This window comes from Giraffa tippelskirchi, chromosome 11 (genome assembly GCF_054371585.1).
Source record: "Giraffa tippelskirchi isolate mGirTip1 chromosome 11, T2T-mGirTip1v1.2.pri, whole genome shotgun sequence".
NCBI classification, from domain to species: Eukaryota; Metazoa; Chordata; class Mammalia; order Artiodactyla; family Giraffidae; genus Giraffa; species Giraffa tippelskirchi.
This window is the reverse complement of record NC_137285.1, coordinates 9,299,302-9,317,580: the sequence shown is the minus strand read 5'-3', so window position 1 is coordinate 9,317,580 and position 18,279 is coordinate 9,299,302. Positions and strand designations below refer to the sequence as shown.

The following is an 18,279-nucleotide window of genomic DNA, read 5'->3' as shown; positions in this document are numbered from 1 at the left end:
TTGAAGTGCACGTTCTTTGCTTCTCAGTGGATGGTATATGGAGCACAGGAAAATTGCATCTCCGTTGTCACGCTGAATTCTGTACTAAATACTGTCTTGCACTTCTGCGGCATTTTGTGCATTTGAGAACATTTTTCTCTTCCATTGTATCTTTTTTAGTTGTTGTCTCATATGCCTAATCTACAGAGACTTGAGTCACTTCCTTCCTGTTTTGAATATAATTAGGCTACCTTGAAATGTTCTGAACTTGAGCAGCTAGGAATTTGTGCTGCCTTTTCTGCAAAGCCCTAGTGAGAGAGTTACCTTTACAGTTCTGGATCCCTTTGAGATTCTGATGAATGCTAAGACCTTCTCCCCCCAAATGCACATGCACTTCACCTTTCACACAGAATTTGTTAAGATTTCTCAGTGGGATAATAGATGTTTCTGAAGCCCATTGGTTGTGTTCCTAGAACCCATGTTAAGAAGCCCTAGCATAAAATGTTCACATAAATTGGAAGGGGTTCACTGGATTTTACTATGTCGTTAACATTCTGATATTCTCTTCATGTGATTCTGATTCATGATGTTAAGATGACTAGTAGAAAGCCTTGTAGTGGAGAGCCTTGCTTAGCGTGTGTTAAATCCTTGCTGTCTTGTTCCTATTTGATTTCTTCCAAGAGGATCGTGACTTCTCTGAATGATAGGTGAAAACCAAGGCTGATCTTCAAAATAAAGTCTTAATGTATGTGTGTCATTAGTAGTAGTATCATACTGCAAAAAGCAAAGTTGTTATGTATCTTTGCAGGGATCTTTCATCTTGACGTTTCCAGTCTTTGTTTTTTAGAATGCTTTAGTAGTACTGACATAGTTGTACTTCATTGAAGAATTTTGTTTCAGTTTTGTTTCATGGCAAACTTTTGATTGTTGCTGTTCAGTCCCTAAGTGGTGTCCAACTCTTTGCAATCCCATTGACTACAGCATGCCAGACTTCCCTGTCCTTCACTGTCTCCCAAAGTTTGTTCAAATGCATGTTCATTGAGTCGGTGACGCCATCAAACCATCTCGTCCTCTGTCCTCTGTCGCCCTCTTCTCCTGCCCTCAATCTTTCCCAGCATCAGGGTCTTTTCCAATGAGTTGGAATTCTAGTGCTGTGCAACATGGCAAAAAATAAAAGAATTAAAAAAATAGGTAAACTAATTTCTAAGATTTGATGGTAGTTAATCAAATGTTTCAGAGCTTCAGCATTGATCCTTGCTCCTCTCAATGAATATTCAAGGATTGATTTCCTTAACCAGTCAATCCTAAAGGTAATCAACCCTGAATATTCATTGGAAGGCCTGATGCTGAAGCTGAAGCTCCAAAACGTTTGATTAACTATGATCAAATCATAGTAAATAGTTTACCTGTTTGTTTGTTTTTTTGCCGTGCTGCACGGCATGCAGGATCTTAGTTTCCTGACCAAGCATTGAGCACGTGCACCCTGCAGTGGAAGTGCAGAGTTTTAACCGCTGGATCGCCAGGGAAGTCCTGGTTTACCTTTTTTTTAAAATGAATCTAGTTCATATCCTATTCTGAGTTCAACTACCTGAAAACCCCACGAGGTTTTTCAGTGTAGTAAGATAGTGTTCATGTGGAACATTCAATGTTTCGAGTATTAGCAATCAAAGACTTTCTCTAGTGGCCATGAATTGCAGTGAGCTCTTGAAAATACTTGAATGGTGCTTACAAAATAATTGGGAAAAGTGATAACAGCTCACATTACCGAGTACTTACTATATGCAAAGAGCTTCACTTACTCTTTATATCCTCGCCGCCCTGAGATGTGTTGTTCTTCTATTTGATCCATGATGAGCACCCTCAAATAACTTGCCTAAGATCCTTGCGCAAGAAGTGGCAGAGTTGGGGTTCAAACCCTGGACTGCTTGCCTCCAGAGCCAGCCCTCTTAACCACCACACTCTCTGACTCCCAGTTTGTCTTTGATTGAAATCCCATAACTTTTCATTATATGGTTGGAAGGGGTTTGAATAAACTGTTAGAAATGGTAAAGATGGTGTACATGCATTTTAGAGATTTTTGTGGACATCGAAGAATTTTTAAATATAACCCTCAAGCCAAGCAGCTTGAGCGGCACCTATTGTCACCCCTTGTGTGAATCTGATGAAATGTAGAAGGTCTGTCTGTGTTTTGAGTTTCTAAATATTTAGTTTACTTTCCCAGCGTGAGTTATTCTTACTGCTTACCAAGTGTGCGTTTTTCCTTGTTTCAAAGGATGTCTAATGAGGCTTTGCTGGACTTCACAGGAAAAAAAGTATCATGCGCACATCAAAAATATTGCTCATTTGTATTTTGCATCTTTTTTTCTGTGAGGCCGATGTTTTTACAGCGTCTGTTCTTTCAGGTCTGTGATGAGATCAGACTCAACAGTTTATTTAAAACAGCTAATGGATATTCTAGCACATTTCCTAGTGGAGGAGGCCAGGTTTCCCAGTCTGTTTTCAGAGCCACCACGGCTGAGCTGTTTTATAGTTGCGTCGCTTGCAGCTTTCTGCTAAGCCCAGAGGCATGTTGACGTGCAGCAGTATTAGGGTAGCTGTCTTTTCACCATTCACTTTACATAATTCTGTGTGGATTGTTCACAGACAGTTTTGTTGTCCTGCCATTTGTGGAGATGGAGTCAGAATGATTCAGGTGAACCCTCTCAATTTGCTTCTCTTTCATTTAATGAAAGAGCACACATCTGAGATAGCAGATCTTATTAGGGCTACAGATTGTGGCCCTGGACCAGAAAGCAGATAAAGACTCACTCAGGGCTTCAATTCATGTTTTCCGTCTCTATTAACGTTGTACCCCCAGCCAAGATAGGTGGTATCACCAGACAAGCTCCCCAGCTTAACATGTTGACTAGCATACCAACCCAACAGAAATGTCTTGTTTTTCTGAAACACCAAACCTTGGTCATCTTTTGCCACCTGGCAGAATAGCAACCACCTGATATCCTTGCCACTGATCTCACTCTTCTTTCCAGATCCTTCCTGGGCATCAGTAAATAGGGGAACTTTTATATGCGACGAGTGCTGCAGTGTCCATCGGAGTCTGGGGCGCCATATCTCTCAAGTGAGGCATCTTAAACACACACCGTGGCCTCCAACATTGCTTCAGGTAAAGAATAAGAATTCTCCCCACAAATTTAAGTTTTTAGGAGTTACTCTTTTAGCAACTGAAATTACACTTCTTAAAGCTTACAAAAATGTTTGAATCCTAATTGAGTAGAGGTGCCATGCTTATCAGTGCTATATATAAGTACTGAATTCATTATTTAAGATTATTTTCCTCCTAGTGAAATCTGGAAAAGCTCGACTATAGGTAGACAGATAGTCATTAAAATTTCTTCCTAATGTTTTACTGCCGACTTTCTAGAATATCGCCAGAAATTGTTTTTAAACAGTCTGTCTTTTCCACTTACCACGATGAATGTTTCTGAAAGCAACTGCCTTAGAAACTTTTCATGAAGATTCCTGCTTTGATAGGAGTCCTCCGAAGTTTCTGACACGTCTGACTTAAGTTCTCTTAAAGTTCTTGTAACCTGTTAGAGGCAATCAAGTTCTGTTTTGATTGAATGCCTAACACCCTGCCAAGTATTCAGTGGGCTCTTTGTTTTCTTTGGGGGTCCATTGTCATGTCACCGGCTACTTCTATTTTGGGGTACACATTCTTTGAGTTCTGTTGGAACTCAGACTTAGGCATGTGTTTCGCCTTCATTTGTCTTGAGTACATATTTTACTAAATCTGTGGCAGCTGCACAGCCTGTCCCAAAAGGGTGAGTTTAGATCTCTGATATGACAGTATCTGCACTGTTGTAAATATCAGACGAACCCTGTCAGGAGTCATGCTCTGAAATGAAATTGGGAGATATGGTTTATTATTAATAATAACTTCTGCTCAGAAGTTTCTAACAGCTCATTCCCATGTGAAAATGGGTGTTTACTGCTGTCAGATTATACAGAGTACAGATATTATGTCATTATCCTATATTATATTATAGGATATGAATAAAGTCCAGAGATGAGTAGTTTAAAATGCCAGACTTGACCCTAGAACAGCAGTTTCCAGAGTGACACGTGGACCACTAGTGGTACTCGAGGTGGATGTGCCTGCTCAATCGTTCAGTCGGGTCCAACTCTTTACAGACTCACCAGGCTCCTCTGTCCATGGGCTTTTTTCCCAGCAGAAATACTGGAGTGGGTTGCCATTTCCTTTTTCAGGGGATTTTCCTGAACCTGCATCTCCTGTGTTGGCAGGTAGATTCTTTACCACTGATCAAGGGTAGATGTAGGTAATACTCAAATATTTATTTCAATGGTTGCATAAAACTATAACTAGCGCATCAGATTATAATTGCTAGTGAAAGTTTTAGAAAGTAAGTGGATTTAAAGAAAAAGATTAAGACTCTTGAAAAATAGTATTTGGACGCTCAGGCTTGGGCAGTGCTGTCCTAAAGTGTCAAAGTGCTCTTTCTTCATCATGTATTAGAAAATGTAATCAAACCCATTGAAGTATTTAGCTAGCCTCCTGGTCAAACCTGAATCCTGCGTGTAGGTTCTTCTATCTCATTCTACAGCAGAAAGTAATGAGGTGTGTGATCTCCTAGTCATGCTAGTGTTTGTAGTGGAATCAGTTCAGTCACTGATTTCCACGGGGTGTTTGTAGAAAGAAATTAAAATGTGATTTTATACTGCTTGGTTTTAGATGGTTGAAACCTTGTATAATAATGGTGCTAATTCTATATGGGAGCATTCGTTACTGGACCCCACCTCTATTATGAGTGGAAGACGCAAAGCTAATCCACAGGATAAAGTACAGTGAGTGGAATGTTTATAAATACTCTTATTTCTTCTTAACCTCTGGGGCCCACTGAAAGGAGCGCAGCTGTTTTGGACCAGCCTCCACAGGGGCAGCGCAGGAGGTAGTCACCCAGTTGTGCATTGAACTCTTTGCCGTTAGGAATGCAAAACGAAGCCAGGCATGGGACCGTCTCTTCCACATGGCTACCCAGCACAAGTCTGGTTTCTCCAGTTTAAGACTAAAGCTTGGTGGCTGTTGATGTCACTGGATTTGAGCTTAGGTGCTCAACCAACAGGCAGTCAGACCAGACATCTGGATTCTTACAAGATGGGACAAAGAGCTGCTTCCTCCCAAGGTTGCTAGGCCACTTCAGAAAATTACACAGAGAAGAAAGATACTATAAAAAGCAGGTATTCTGCAGTCCTGGCCATTATAATGACTAATGTACGTTTTCAGACTTCAGGTCTTAACACACTGCCAAAGCTTACTTCAGTATTGTTCCTTTTATTCTTGAGTGGGATATATGGGTCACTTCCTCTTCTCTTTACAGTCTGAAGAATGGGGAATGTTGTATCTGAACTGCAAGTGAACTGTTTTCTCTTTTTTTTTCTCAAACCAGTCCTAATAAAGCAGAATTCATCAGAGCCAAGTATCAGATGTTAGCGTTTGTCCACCGCTTGCCCTGCCGGGATGACGACAGTGTAACCGCCAAAGATCTCAGTAAGGTGGGTCACACCTTTTAGAATCCTGAAATTACCGGATGAAATAGCACATTGTCCTGTTTGGGGAAAAAAAGACACTTAGAAAGAAAAGAAAAACAACTCCTTTCTGTACACAAAATAATTAGTAACAGCTTTTTTTGCAGTTGGTTTCTTCTCTCATCTTAATTCAAATGGCAACCATCCATATTAGTGGAGGTATACTAGTGGGACAAAGGAAAAAATAAGTATCCAGGAAACTTTGTGTTTTCTAGGTCTGGTTTTAGAGTTGTATTTCTGTAAGTTTTTGTTTGTGGAGCTTTGAAATAGGAGACATGTCAGAGTTTGTTTCTAGGAGGGACTACAAGGTCTGTGGGACTTCTGCAGGTTTCTAGGTTGCATGCTGAGTGAGATCTTCAGGAAGTAGGGCATCACTCAGAGCCGTAGTCCATGGGATGGTTTATTAAACTCACAAGATGAGTCGATGGCTTTCTTTATGTGGGCCTTTGCATGTTTTTGAGAGATGCCACAAAAACACGTATCTTTATTTTCAAAGCGCTGCTTTTGGCAGATGCTCATACAGAGCAGAGGCACCCACAGTTCACAGTTTTAAACTTTGCCTGAAGGTGGATGTGATTGTTACTTCCATTCATTGTGTTTTTAAACCACAATTTTTAAAAATAAAATTAATTAGGAAAACAAGACCTGGATGCAGATGTTAGAGTAGCTTTCTTCAATCCTGAGGTAAGGATGATTGCATTTTGGACAATTCTAGGGTTGAAGGAAGAGTTGAAGGAAGGCAGCTTATCCTCTGAATGTATAAGGGCTTTTCTGCAGCGCTACAGAATTTGATATGCCACAGGCCTATTTCCACCCCAAAAGACTTCATTAAATCACTGTACACAAGGCCAAGACTAGTGTTGTGGAGAGGGTGTGATATAAGGCAGAATCCTGTGATTTACACAGTCTAGGATCTGAAGCTCTAAAGCCCTAGGTTCAATATTAACAGCTAATAACAACAGCAATAATAATAGCAGCTGTTTTCTTTGGTCATTTCCTGTGTACCGGCTCCGTGCTCTGTTGTATCATCGATCCCTTATAGTTGCCCGTGAATAGGTGGCATTTTTATCACCATTTTAGAGATAAGGAAACAGGTTCAGACTGCTTTAAACACTTTCTCAAGTTCACACAGCTTGAGGGGTATATGGTTTGAAATTCAGGTCTGTCAGACTTCAGCGCCATGCTCAAACCCTCCTCACACTCCCTCTCACTCAGAGACTGGTTGCACCACTTAGATCACACCTTTGGGCACACCAGCCTTCCCAGCCCTAGTTTCCTTATCAGTAACGTGGGCCTGACTCTGCCTTAGAGCCCAGGGGCAGCTGTGACCAGCACGGGAGAGATGGCTTCATCTACCTTGCTAAGCAAGATAAAGATGATGTAGTGCTGCGATAATGTGGATTGCAGTGGTCTGCCAGCTGCTTTGCTCCCTCATTCTTTACGCTCTTAACAAACATTCTTTTCTTGTTTGTGTATTTTTCAGCAACTCCATTCAAGCGTGAGAACAGGGAATCTCGAAACCTGTTTGAGGCTGTTATCTTTAGGAGCACAAGCCAACTTTTTTCACCCTGTAAGAAAGCACATATTGGTTCAGATATTAAGTTGAAACTAAATGGGTTGCATTTGGTTAGCCTTCCGCTTATTTAATTTGTTACTTTTTGTGTACTTGTATTAATGATTCTTAGGAGAAAGGAAACACCCCCCTCCACGTGGCCTCCAAAGCAGGGCAGATTCTACAGGCGGAATTGTTGACAGTATATGGAGCAGACCCGGGTACCCAGGACTCCAGTGGGAAGACTCCTGTCGACTATGCCAGGTGAGAGACTCGACTCTGTTTCCTCTCTCTGTTTGGGATTATTTACCTTGTGTATGATTCATTGTTAAAAGTGGCTAAATTGTGCCTGGGTAGCATTTAGCTCCCTCAAAGATTTGAATTCTGTTATTTTGCAGATGAAGGTATTTCAAGTGCATATAATCTTAGAGCCAGTCAAAGTCAGGGAAGGTAGAACCATTAACCATTGTGATTTAGCTTCTAATCTTTCATTTTTTTTTTATCCTTTGTAACATAGTGGTATTTGAGCCATAGTTGGAGTCCACATCAAGTGTAAAGAGTTGCAGAACCCACTCCTCAGTGTTTTTTTAAATACTTTTAGCCATTGCTTGAACTTAGAAACAGATCTGTGTGGATGTGCATGTGTGCTCAGTCGTGTCTGACTCGTTGCAACGCCATGGACTATAGGCTGCCAGGCTCCTCTGTCCATGGTATTCACCAGGAAAGAATACTGGAGTGGGTTGCCATGCCCTTCTCCAGGGGATCTTCCCAACCCAGGGACTGAACCTGCGTCTCTTATGTCTCCTGTATTGGCAGGCAGGTTCTTAACCCTTAGACCACCAGGGGAGTCCCCTGTCTCATAAATTAATAAGAGAAAAGGGGTAGCTGAGATTGTGAAAGCAGTTCTGTAAAAGTGGGAATCAGAGTCGACCTTGACAGTTAACCTCACACAAAAAGGTTGATTATTCTGAAAAGTCACGTTTGATAAACTCCTCAGGTATCTCAGGGGATGTCTCTGTACTTTTCTCTTCTAGCACCCATGGCCAGTGAGTAGTATAAACGGCACTTGGTTTTCTGTTGTAGGCAAGGAGGGCACCACGAACTGGCAGAGCGCCTTGTAGAAATACAGTATGAGCTGACGGACAGACTAGCCTTCTATCTCTGTGGCAGGAAACCAGGTGAGTGAAAGGACAGCAGCCTCTCCACACCTGCAGCCAGACAGTCCCTGGAAGAGCAAGCCGGGACACTGCTGTTTATGGTCTGTGCTCTAACGTATCCTTGAGAAAACTGAAAATAAGGATTTCTGTGTGAAATGATGACTGTGGCATTTTTTGCTATGTGTGAAATACATAACATTGATCACAGCTTGAAATTTTAGTTTTTAAAATGATTGCTCTACAGTAGTGGCCGTTTCAGGAATCAGAGAGCATCGTTGAACCCAGCCTGAATGCGGCACCACAGTTCTTGTGGTTAATGGGAGTCAGCATGGAAGAGCAAAGCCTTAACCTCTATAGTTGTTTGCAGAATTCTGCTAGCTAAGGAATGGGGAAAAGGGAAAAAGTGAACTTTCCCATTAACCTGCTTTGTTCATGAGGTAGAACTGGGGTCAGCAAACCTTGGTCCGTGGGCCAGATAAGCCTATTAATGTTGATTTTTAAAAATAAAGTTCTATTGCAAGATAGCCATGCCCACTCATTTATGTGTTGTCTGTGACTGCTTTCACACTACAGCAGCAGAATTGAATAGGTTGAGTAGTTGCAACAGATACCATATGGCCACAAAGCCTAAAATATTTACAGTCTAGCCGTTCGCAGAAAAAGCTTGCCAACCCCTGATATAGCATATCCACATATGTGTATAATCACATAACCAGTAGTTCTCCACCCTGGTTGTACAGCAGAGTTAAGAGCCCCTGGTGTGATACCAGTTCCTGGTGAGATGGAGTAAGCATACTTCGCCCTGTCTCTCCTTCTGAACACAATAAAAACTTTGGACCAAAAATGCATGGAGTAGCTATCTAAGGACTCTGGCAGGCAGGTTAGGGAACTCACAGTGACATCAAGCTGGTGGTGAGTGTCCCCTTTATTTTACTTCTGATACGGCCTCCAGGACAGCCCCAAACCTGGAACTGCACAGCGGGTGCAAAGAAGCCTTCTCTTTGTGGTCTGAGGAGCAGGAAATGGGACTCTGATAGGACTGAGAATCGGGGAGTTCCCACAGGACTTTTCTTTTTTCCTTTCCCCACTAGTAATCCTGTGGCTTCAGTAGTGGCAAGCACAGGTGCCTAAATCTCTGACCAAGAGCCTAAGGGGAACTCTGACAGCTTTTGTTTTATCTTTAGTTTCTCTCACCACTTGGCCCAGGAGGCAGAACCTGCCTGGTCAGGTGCCTGCTAAAACAAAAGATTAACATTCACCACCGAATTCAAGGAAGACTCACAAGAGTCTCCACAACATACTATGCAAAATATATCTGGGGTACCATCCATAATTACTTGACATGTGAAGAAACAGGAAAATCCCAAAGACTTGCATGGGAAAAGGTAGTTATTAACAGATACCAACCCTCAGTGACTCCGAGGATGGAATTATCAGATAAAGATTTTAAAGCAGATAGTAATATCATGCTCTAAGAAGTAAGTGTGAACATTCTTGATGCAAATGAAATAAAGTCTCAGCAGAGAAACAGAAGATACAGAAAAGAACAGAAATGTTAGAACTAAAAAATACAATAACTAAAATTTTAAAACCCACTGGATGGGTTTAATTAGGATGGAGATGACAAAGAAAAAAGTCAGCGAATTGAAAATAGATCACTAGAAATAATCCAGTTTGAGCAACAGAGAGAAAGAAGAGTGGGAGGAAAAGGACGCTTAGCAGAGCTTTAGGGACCTACGGGACAAAACCAGAACATTTGTATCATCGGACTCTCAGAAAGAGATGAGAAAGAATGTGGTGCAGAAAAAATATTTGAAGAAATGTTGGGTAAAAACTCTATAAATTTGGCAAAAGACGTAAAATCACAATTCGAGCAGCTCAGAGACCTCCAAACAGAATGAACTCCAATGATCACTCAAACACATCAAAATCAAACTGCTAAAATATGAAGAAAGAAAATGCCTTGAAAGCAGCCAAGGAAAAAAAATACTATATAAAAGAACAATTATGTGTATGACTGTGGATGTCTCATCAGAAACCATGGAGATGAAAAGGAAGTAGAACAATATTTTTTAAATGCTGAAAGAAAAGAACTCTATTTCCATGAAAATAGCCTTCAGGAATGAAAAAAAAACAGACATTTTAAGATGAAAAAAAAATAAGAGAATTAGTTGCTCTAACAGAAATACTAAAGGAAGTTCTTTGGGTGGAAGGGAGTTGATAAACCAGAGCGAATCTCGGAACTTCAGGAATGAAAGAACAGCAACAGAAATGATAAGTATTGGATAAATACAATAGCCTGTTTTCTTCTTAAGTTTTTTAAAGGTATGTATGACAGTGTAAAGCAAAAGTTAGAGTATTGTATGGTGTGGTTTTTCAGCATGTGTCAGTAATATATTTGACAGTTACAACATGAGAGGGGAGAGGGTAAAAGAAATATGAAGGTAAGTTTTTGCACTTTTCTTAAAATGGTAAAATATTATTTCTAGTAGATTGTAAAAAGTTATGCATATTATAATCCCTAGCATTGAAAAAAAGACTATACAATCATATATGGTCAGAAACTCTAGAGATAAATTAAAATGGAATGTTGAAAAATTACCCAAATAATCAAAAGATGTTTCAATTCAAAATATTCAAAAAAAAGAGAGCAAAGAGGAGAGAGGAAAGAAAACTGTGTAGTGAGAGGAGCAAAACATAAATTCAGAAAATAATGGTATTCCTTTACAGATCTTATTAGTATTTATACAAATGAAACTCTGGCTTGGTTTCTATTTCAGATCACAAAAATGGGCAGCACTTTATAATACCTCAAATGGCAGACAGGTAAGGCCATTGAAATACCAATCAGTTATATCTGTCGCTAGTATTTTCCTTGGTTGTTTAGTGTATAAATGTATTATATTTTGTGTTTAACAAAGCCCATACATTTTTCTCTTTTATGGCTATGCACTTTGGAAATAAGACGGCTGTAAGTAAACCACCATATAAAATTTTTAAGTTTGAAAGAACGCAAGTAACAAATTTGCTAATAAAAAAATCGAAGTCTGTGATACTGTCATAGTTTTAGCCAGCTGTGACAGTATATTGTGTCTCTGGATATATCGCAGAATATTTCTGTGTTATAAGAGAATATATCCTTTGTCTATGATAGGGATCAACAAATTTTGTGGTTGTTGTTAAGGGCTAGATAGTAAATACTTCAGGCTTTTTGGGCCACATACCCTCTGCCACAGCTACTCTGCCAGTTGTAAATGAAAGCATCCGTGGACCCTATAAATGAAAGGCATGTCTGTTCCAGTGAAATTTTATTTCTGGATACTAAAATTGGAATTTCATATAATTTCCACATATTACCAAGTATCATTTGTTGTGTTTTTTTCCCCCAACCACCTAAAAATGTAAAATCCATACTTAGCTCATGGGCTGAACAAAAAGAGGGATTATAATCTGTTGACCTCTGGTCTATAAGGTCAGATGAGATCATGGCTGTAGAAATGAACTTTAAACCCTTATATAGCTAATAACCTTTGCACAGATCCTGTCAAGAGTTTGTGAAAAGATTAATTGCTATTCCATGTGTAATCTTGCCATTCTGGTTTTTAACATTTTTCCCCTTTTGTATTTTTCTTCTATCGTACTTTTTAAAAAAATACTCTAAAAATTATGGTTTCTCACATACACACCCTGGGGACTAGCATGGCGATAGTTTTTGCCTTTTGGTTGGTAGGTGGTTATTTTTCTCTTTACCATGAGAAATGTTTGCACAATTATGGTATTTCTAGGAGATAGTCTTACCAAGTTCTGTTCAGTTTCCTCACTGACTGTTGGACTAAAGAATTTTGACCTCTGACCTTGTCCATGAGCTGTAATGAATATCTTGATCCCTTGGCTACCTTAACCTTCTACAGAGCTCATGAAAATGGTTTTATTTGTTTGCTTATCACTGTTGTACATTTTCTTAGCAGCCTGGATTTGTCTGAATTGGCAAAAGCTGCTAAGAAGAAACTTCAGTCTGTGAGTATCTCTATTTCCTAGTGAACTCCCCTATGGAAAACCATGTGTCATGCTAATACCTGTTCTCAGCCTGTTACCTAGTACATCAGATGACTTTGTTTCATCCTCTCAGACATTAAATCAGAAGCAGACCATCGAGTCTGCACTAAAGAAGAATGGAAGTACTAAGTGTAGTACATCCGGTTCACTGGCTCGGCTTCAAATACTGCTATCTTTCTCTGTCATTTTAAAAGTGAGGACTGTGCCTTTGACTTTAGAAAGTTGTTTCTCCCTGTAAGAGTTTCCTAGTTTCTCTCAGTGTAAACTAGTAAGTGGGGTACTCCTTGGGATGACTTGTAGCCTCGTAGGATGCTAGAGACTGATAAAAAGCTCACTGCCATTTGGGATCCAGCCCCCACTCACTGTCGGGCATGTTCTATGCCATTCATCAGAGCTTTGTAAAATGTAGGCTTTTAATGGGCAGTTCTGCCCTGGCTGTGTGCTCAGAGTTTACCCAGTTCTTCAGGTCACAAGGTCACTTTAGTATGCATGTTTCTTTCCAGCCTGTCCATTTCAGCTTAAATCAGGCCCCTGAGAAATGTATTCCTCTGGGAACACAATCTCTATGTTAAGTCCCCACAAATGAAGCCTCACCTGGCACTTCCCCAGCCATTCTAACCACCTGATTCACCCACCTTAGCTGTTCTCTGTGCTCTCAAGATCAGAACCAAGATCCTTCTTGTCATAACCTTTAAGGGCATCATCTTGCTCTCACTCTTCAGTTCTGGCCCCTCTTCCCATCTGGTTCCCACTGTGTGTGGTGTGGGTGTGTGTATTTAAATATTTCTTTAAGGGTTAGCACCCTCTCAGGCAACCTTCAGGTCTTCTTTCAGGAACTCCCTTTTCCCAGCTGTCCTCCCTTTCATCATTCAAGTGGCTGAAGTCTGACCACCTTTGCAATGTAGGTAGGAGTTTTCCCAAAGCTCAGCTCTGAACTCACAACTCTCCTAATTCATGTCTTACTCTTCATCCCCCTTTTATAGGAGACTCTTTACTAGAACTTCATATAGTATTAAGTACTACGTAATACATTAAATGAATTTCTCATTACTAGCATTTACCTGTAATATGCAATAAATGTATTTTATGCAATTTGTTTGGTGTCTCTGTGTTCTGTATCTGCAGTTCTGTGTGTGTGTGTTTTTACTGCCTTTCTTAAGCTAAGGAGGTTCTGTAGTTAAGATGATAAGCTTTGGAGTCAACACTGAATATTCTGTTTCCTTTTAATTACTTACAGTATGTAAGCCAATTTTTATTTTAAATAATACTATTAAAATAATAGTATTACTATTTAATAATACTATTAAAATAAAATAATAAATTATTTTAAATAATAATTTAATAATATTTTAAATAAATTAAAGAGAAAACCCCAGCTCCCCTTACTATGCTGTTTTGCATTTGCTTGGCTGAAAGCTGGGGTTAGGTCTGTAATATCTCTAGATGTTAAAGGCACTAGATAAATATCTGGGACAAAGTTGAGTGTAGCTCTCTAGACCCTGGGCTCTGGGTCAGACGAGCTCCGCACTGCCCTGTGTCCTCTCCTAGAAAGTGAGACAGTGGTCCAGCGAGCTGCAAGTCAGAGCGGCTTGGTGAGGGTCAGCTGCCCACACCCTGCAGTCTCCTCCTTGTATCGGGGCCAGTTTAGTGCTTATCCTACGGTATCTCCCTTTCTCCCTCCCTCTTTCCTTCCCTCCCTCCCTAATGAACAGCTGGGAGAAATATAAGATGACTAATGTATTCCTTGAATTCGTAAATTTTAACATTTTGAGAGAAACTTGCATCTCCAGTCCCTCACTTCTTGGCTCTGTGACTTGAGGCACACTAACTTCTGTGCTTGGGTATCCTTCTCTGTAAAGTGGTATAACAGTAGTTCTGTCTTCAGAGAGCTGTAGTATTTCTATGATGATGATATTAGCAAGGCACCTCCAGTGTAAGCCCTCAGCAGTGTGCTGTTGTAGTGATTGTTAGTAATGAGGACATTAGCTTGTCAGCCCTTGGAGGAAGCGCGCTGAGTATTTACGATGCAAGTTCAGTTCCCGATCCTTCACCACCTTATCCAGCAAAAGTCTCTCAGAGCTGATTTTTAATTATAAATGTAGTGTAACCACACTAGAGGAAATCTGGAAAGTAGAGAAAGGGAATCATCTTCATTTACTATATTCTTAATAAGTTCAGGCTCAGTAGTTTGGTATATTTTTCTGATTCTTGTTTCAGATGCCTGTCTTTTTTAACCGAAGCATAATTACAGAATTGTTTATTCTGCCTTTGTCACCTAACAATGTATTGTAACCATTTTAACAAGTCCCAATAAGGTGTGCACAGGCAGGTTTAAATTGTGCAGGAAATACCTTCTGGTCAGTGAATGAATGGATATTTAGAGTCCCATCTCGGTGCTGGGGGCTGTATGGGAATGAAAGGAATAGTAGGGAATGGAACAAATTCAGCATCTGCCCTCAGAGTTTGGGGCAGCAGTCACCCCGGAAGTAGCACCCACTGGGCAGCAGGGTTTCATGAGGGAGGAAGTCCAGGGAGAGCTGGGGCCAGCCTGGCAGGGGCTTAGTCTCCTTTGGTTTGAAGAAGACCTGGCTGCTGCCAGGCGAGTGCCCCAGGCTGTGGGGACTGTTTTGCTGGGACACTGCACCGTGTACTGATTAGACAGGCAGTCCTTGGTAGGGGACGCTCAGGTAGTTCTTTGGATTTGGAGGACCCCTACCTACTGAGGAAGACAGCAGAGAGACTTAACCCAGAGGTCTGGGTGGTATTTTCCTGCAGGGCACGTTTTATCCTCTTGAAGTGGTGTGTTTTGACTTATTTATCCTACCAGGGGTTTAGGATCCCTTACAATGGGAGCAGGAGGGGGGTCACTGGCAAATGTTCTCCAGAAAGAGCAGAAGAGACTTAAAGGTGATGTCACGCGAAGAGTGGAGAATGGACCCTGTCTTTGAGATACGCACTTTAGCTGCCTTGTGCATCTCTTATCTGCATGTCTGGAGGGAGGCTGCAGTGGGTGGGAGGCATTTTTAGAGGATCTGTACCATTTTGGAAATGCTATTGTCTGTTTAACAGTGGGTATTTGCTAAGTAAGCGCTGGCTTTGGATAAGACGTTGGAGGTAGAAGGGTGAATAAGTCACAGTCCTCACTCATTCTCCTAGCGTTAATCCTTGTCCCTTGTGTCCCTGATATGTTTTTGCTTCCAGCTAAGTAATCATTTGTTTGAAGAACTTGCCATGGATGTGTACGACGAAGTTGACAGGCGAGAGACTGATGCAGGTGACTTAACATGTGGCTCTATCTGCTAAGCTTCTGTTACCGTAGGCAGCAGCAAGCTGCCAGCCTCAGTGTTTCTCCTTGCCCAACTCCTGCTGTCCTGATAACACGTGTGTCGACTTTGACTCTTGTGTATGTTGGCTTCGGAGTGCGCTACCCTGTCTCCCTAGTAACGCGGGAGCCGCGGCTCTCAGAGGAGCAGTGGCGCCCGTGGTGATGAGATTCTATCTCTGGCTCTTTCCTCCGGCTAGTCTGGCTTGCCACGCAGAACCACAGCACCCTGGTGACCGAGACAACCGTCGTCCCCTTCCTTCCGGTCAATCCCGAGTACTCATCGACACGGAACCAGGCAAGTGGCAGAGTCCAAAAACACACTAGTAGTGATCTTTGGGGAATGACCGATATCGTGGTGTTTTATTTTCCCGGGACAGTTATTTAAAATGTTTTTTTACTGTTTAAAATGGTAATATCCTTTACGTACACACACACGTCACAAATTGATAAGAAAAGCAACAGAAGTTAATAAGTGACTGAGAAAGAACGGAAGACAGTTCACAGAAGAATTACAAATGGCTTTCAAATGCCTTTTAAAGAAATATTTCACCCCATTAGTAATCAAATAAAGCAACCTGAAGGCATTAATGAGTGTTTCATCCATCAAATTAATAAAGTACATGATAAAGGAGACTCCACACTGGTAAGGATGTGGCATTCTTATGCTACAGATAAGAGTTTAAACTGCTGCAGACTGCAGAAAGGTAGTTTGTTAACTGGTTACAGAGGCCTCAAAATTAACTGCATCCTTTCACGCAGGATACCAAATACCTTTCATCCAAATACCTTATTTGGGAATATGTCCTAATAAAAGTACAAAGCTCTGCATACTTTCATCGAAGCGTTGTATGTAATGATAGAGCACAGAAAAAAGCCTAAGCATCCATCAAGAGGAGAGTAGTTGAATAAATTATGAAGCTCTTTTCAGTTTTATTGATTAATGGTTATATATAGTGATAGAGTCCCAGCATCTAAACTCTGACTTTATCTTGAAATTTAAAAATCTGTCCCTTCAAATTGATTTTTGACTAGTAGGCCTATTTCAAAACAGAATTGATAATGGAAAGAAAGCAGTAAAGTAGAACCATTTCGTTTCAGTTCACAAAAAATGCCTTGTGAAAACTTAAATGTTACATCGTTCTATTATGTAAATGGTTTTAAACTATCCACAGAAACAGTTTGATTCAGTTATGGCTGTGATTGATGGTACTTTGAGCATGCTGGAAGGTCTTTGCTGAATTCTAACAATAGTCTGACTAATTTTATATGAACATGTGTGTATTTTTATATCTGGGAATATTTCCAATTATTTCCTCACCCTCAGGGCAGACAGAAACTAGCTCGGTTTAACGCCCATGAGTTTGCTACTCTGGTTATTGACATTCTCAGTGACGCCAAGAGGAGACAGCAAGGCAGCTCTCTCTCTAGTTCAAAAGGTAACTGTTTCAGACCTCTAAATGTTTGCTTCTTTGGCCTTCTGAACTTCACACACGTTAAAGTTATAAAAATAATTAAAGCAGTTATCGATACCACAGCTTAAAGCCCTGTTAAGTTTTATTGGTACTATGTTGTGATGACAAGTTTCTCTCTTTGAGTCCTGGTGAATTATGAATATCTTAACATTATTAAGTGTGATTCATATTTATCTTATATATGTTTTTACCCCTTCAGTCACCTACCTTCCGTATAAAGTTACATTCTGAAATTAATTCAAGTCTGACTTAGATCTTGTTAAAGGACAAAGAAAATAAACCCCCTTTATTGGAATTCCCAGTCACCTGCTATTGTTTACCTACAAGACTGAGTTCTACAAAATTGGAATTTGTGATTATCAACTTTAGATATCTGTGGGGAGAATTTTTGTGTTTAAAGTTGTGAAGAGAGCACCTAGCGCACATCTCCAAGGTGCCCTTCGAGACTTGTTCAGTAGCTCAGGGTCCTGTCTCGGTGCTTGAGAACACACTTCCTCCTCAGCTCTGATACTGTATTTTTGTTGTTTTCATTTTAAATTTTAAAAAATTTGAACAGGAAAAATACATACAATAAGAATTCAGTTTTCAGTCAGCATCTTGTCCCCAAAGATAGTAATCATTAACTGACAGCAATTTGTCCTTCTTGATTTTACTGACTCAACCAGACATAAACAAGTTCTAAGAAACTCCATTAAATTTTGGTGAAGGTGCAGTGGTAAGGGTCCGTTCATAAATTTGAAGTCTCAAAATGTACAACTTCCTTTGACTTGGTGGGTCCATCTCTAGGTGTTCATTGAGGAGAATTAGAGATGTTATATGCATGTTACATATTACACTGGAAACAAATAATAATAGAGCAATGGTTAGTTTCATATTTGTATAGTGCACACTTTTTTTTCAGGGACTATGTAATGACATAATATAAAATAATTAATCTTTTGAAGAAGGTTTAGTATAATCCCAGTTTTGTAAGGAAAACATTTATCTACATGCATATGTACAAATGAATATAAAGATACCATTTATCCCCATTACTCACGGATCTCATATTTGTCAGTTCACCTTTTCATTAAAATTAATTTGTTACCTTGAGAATTCCCTGGCTGCCCAGTGGTTAGAACTCTGGGCTTTAAC

The 18,279-nt window shown here is 40.3% G+C and overlaps 1 protein-coding gene across 36 annotated transcripts in view; it reads left to right on the top strand.

Annotated features, from left to right (window-relative positions):
• Positions 1-18,279, top strand: part of GIT2 (GIT ArfGAP 2) — a 40,820-nt gene that overhangs the window by 1,674 nt on the left and 20,867 nt on the right. For 21 of the 36 annotated variants that reach the window (XR_014069949.1, XR_014069948.1, XR_014069946.1 and 18 more), the window contains exons 2-12: positions 3,009-3,142; positions 4,730-4,842; positions 5,445-5,550; positions 7,067-7,153; positions 7,269-7,399; positions 8,219-8,313; positions 11,073-11,118; positions 12,258-12,309; positions 15,550-15,622; positions 15,871-15,968; positions 16,998-17,109. Coding sequence is in view for 15 of the 36 variants with exons in the window: in XM_081546144.1 (XP_081402270.1) it covers positions 3,009-3,142; positions 4,730-4,842; positions 5,445-5,550; positions 7,067-7,153; positions 7,269-7,399; positions 8,219-8,313; positions 11,073-11,118; positions 12,258-12,309; positions 15,550-15,622; positions 15,871-15,968; positions 16,998-17,109 (1,047 nt within the window). In the remaining 21 variants the exon portion in view is untranslated. The remainder of the gene's footprint in view (positions 1-3,008; positions 3,143-4,729; positions 4,843-5,444; positions 5,551-7,066; positions 7,154-7,268; positions 7,400-8,218; positions 8,314-11,072; positions 11,119-12,257; positions 12,310-15,549; positions 15,623-15,870; positions 15,969-16,997; positions 17,110-18,279) is intronic. The other 15 variants (XR_014069950.1, XR_014069947.1, XR_014069954.1 and 12 more) reach the window with 1 other exon arrangement.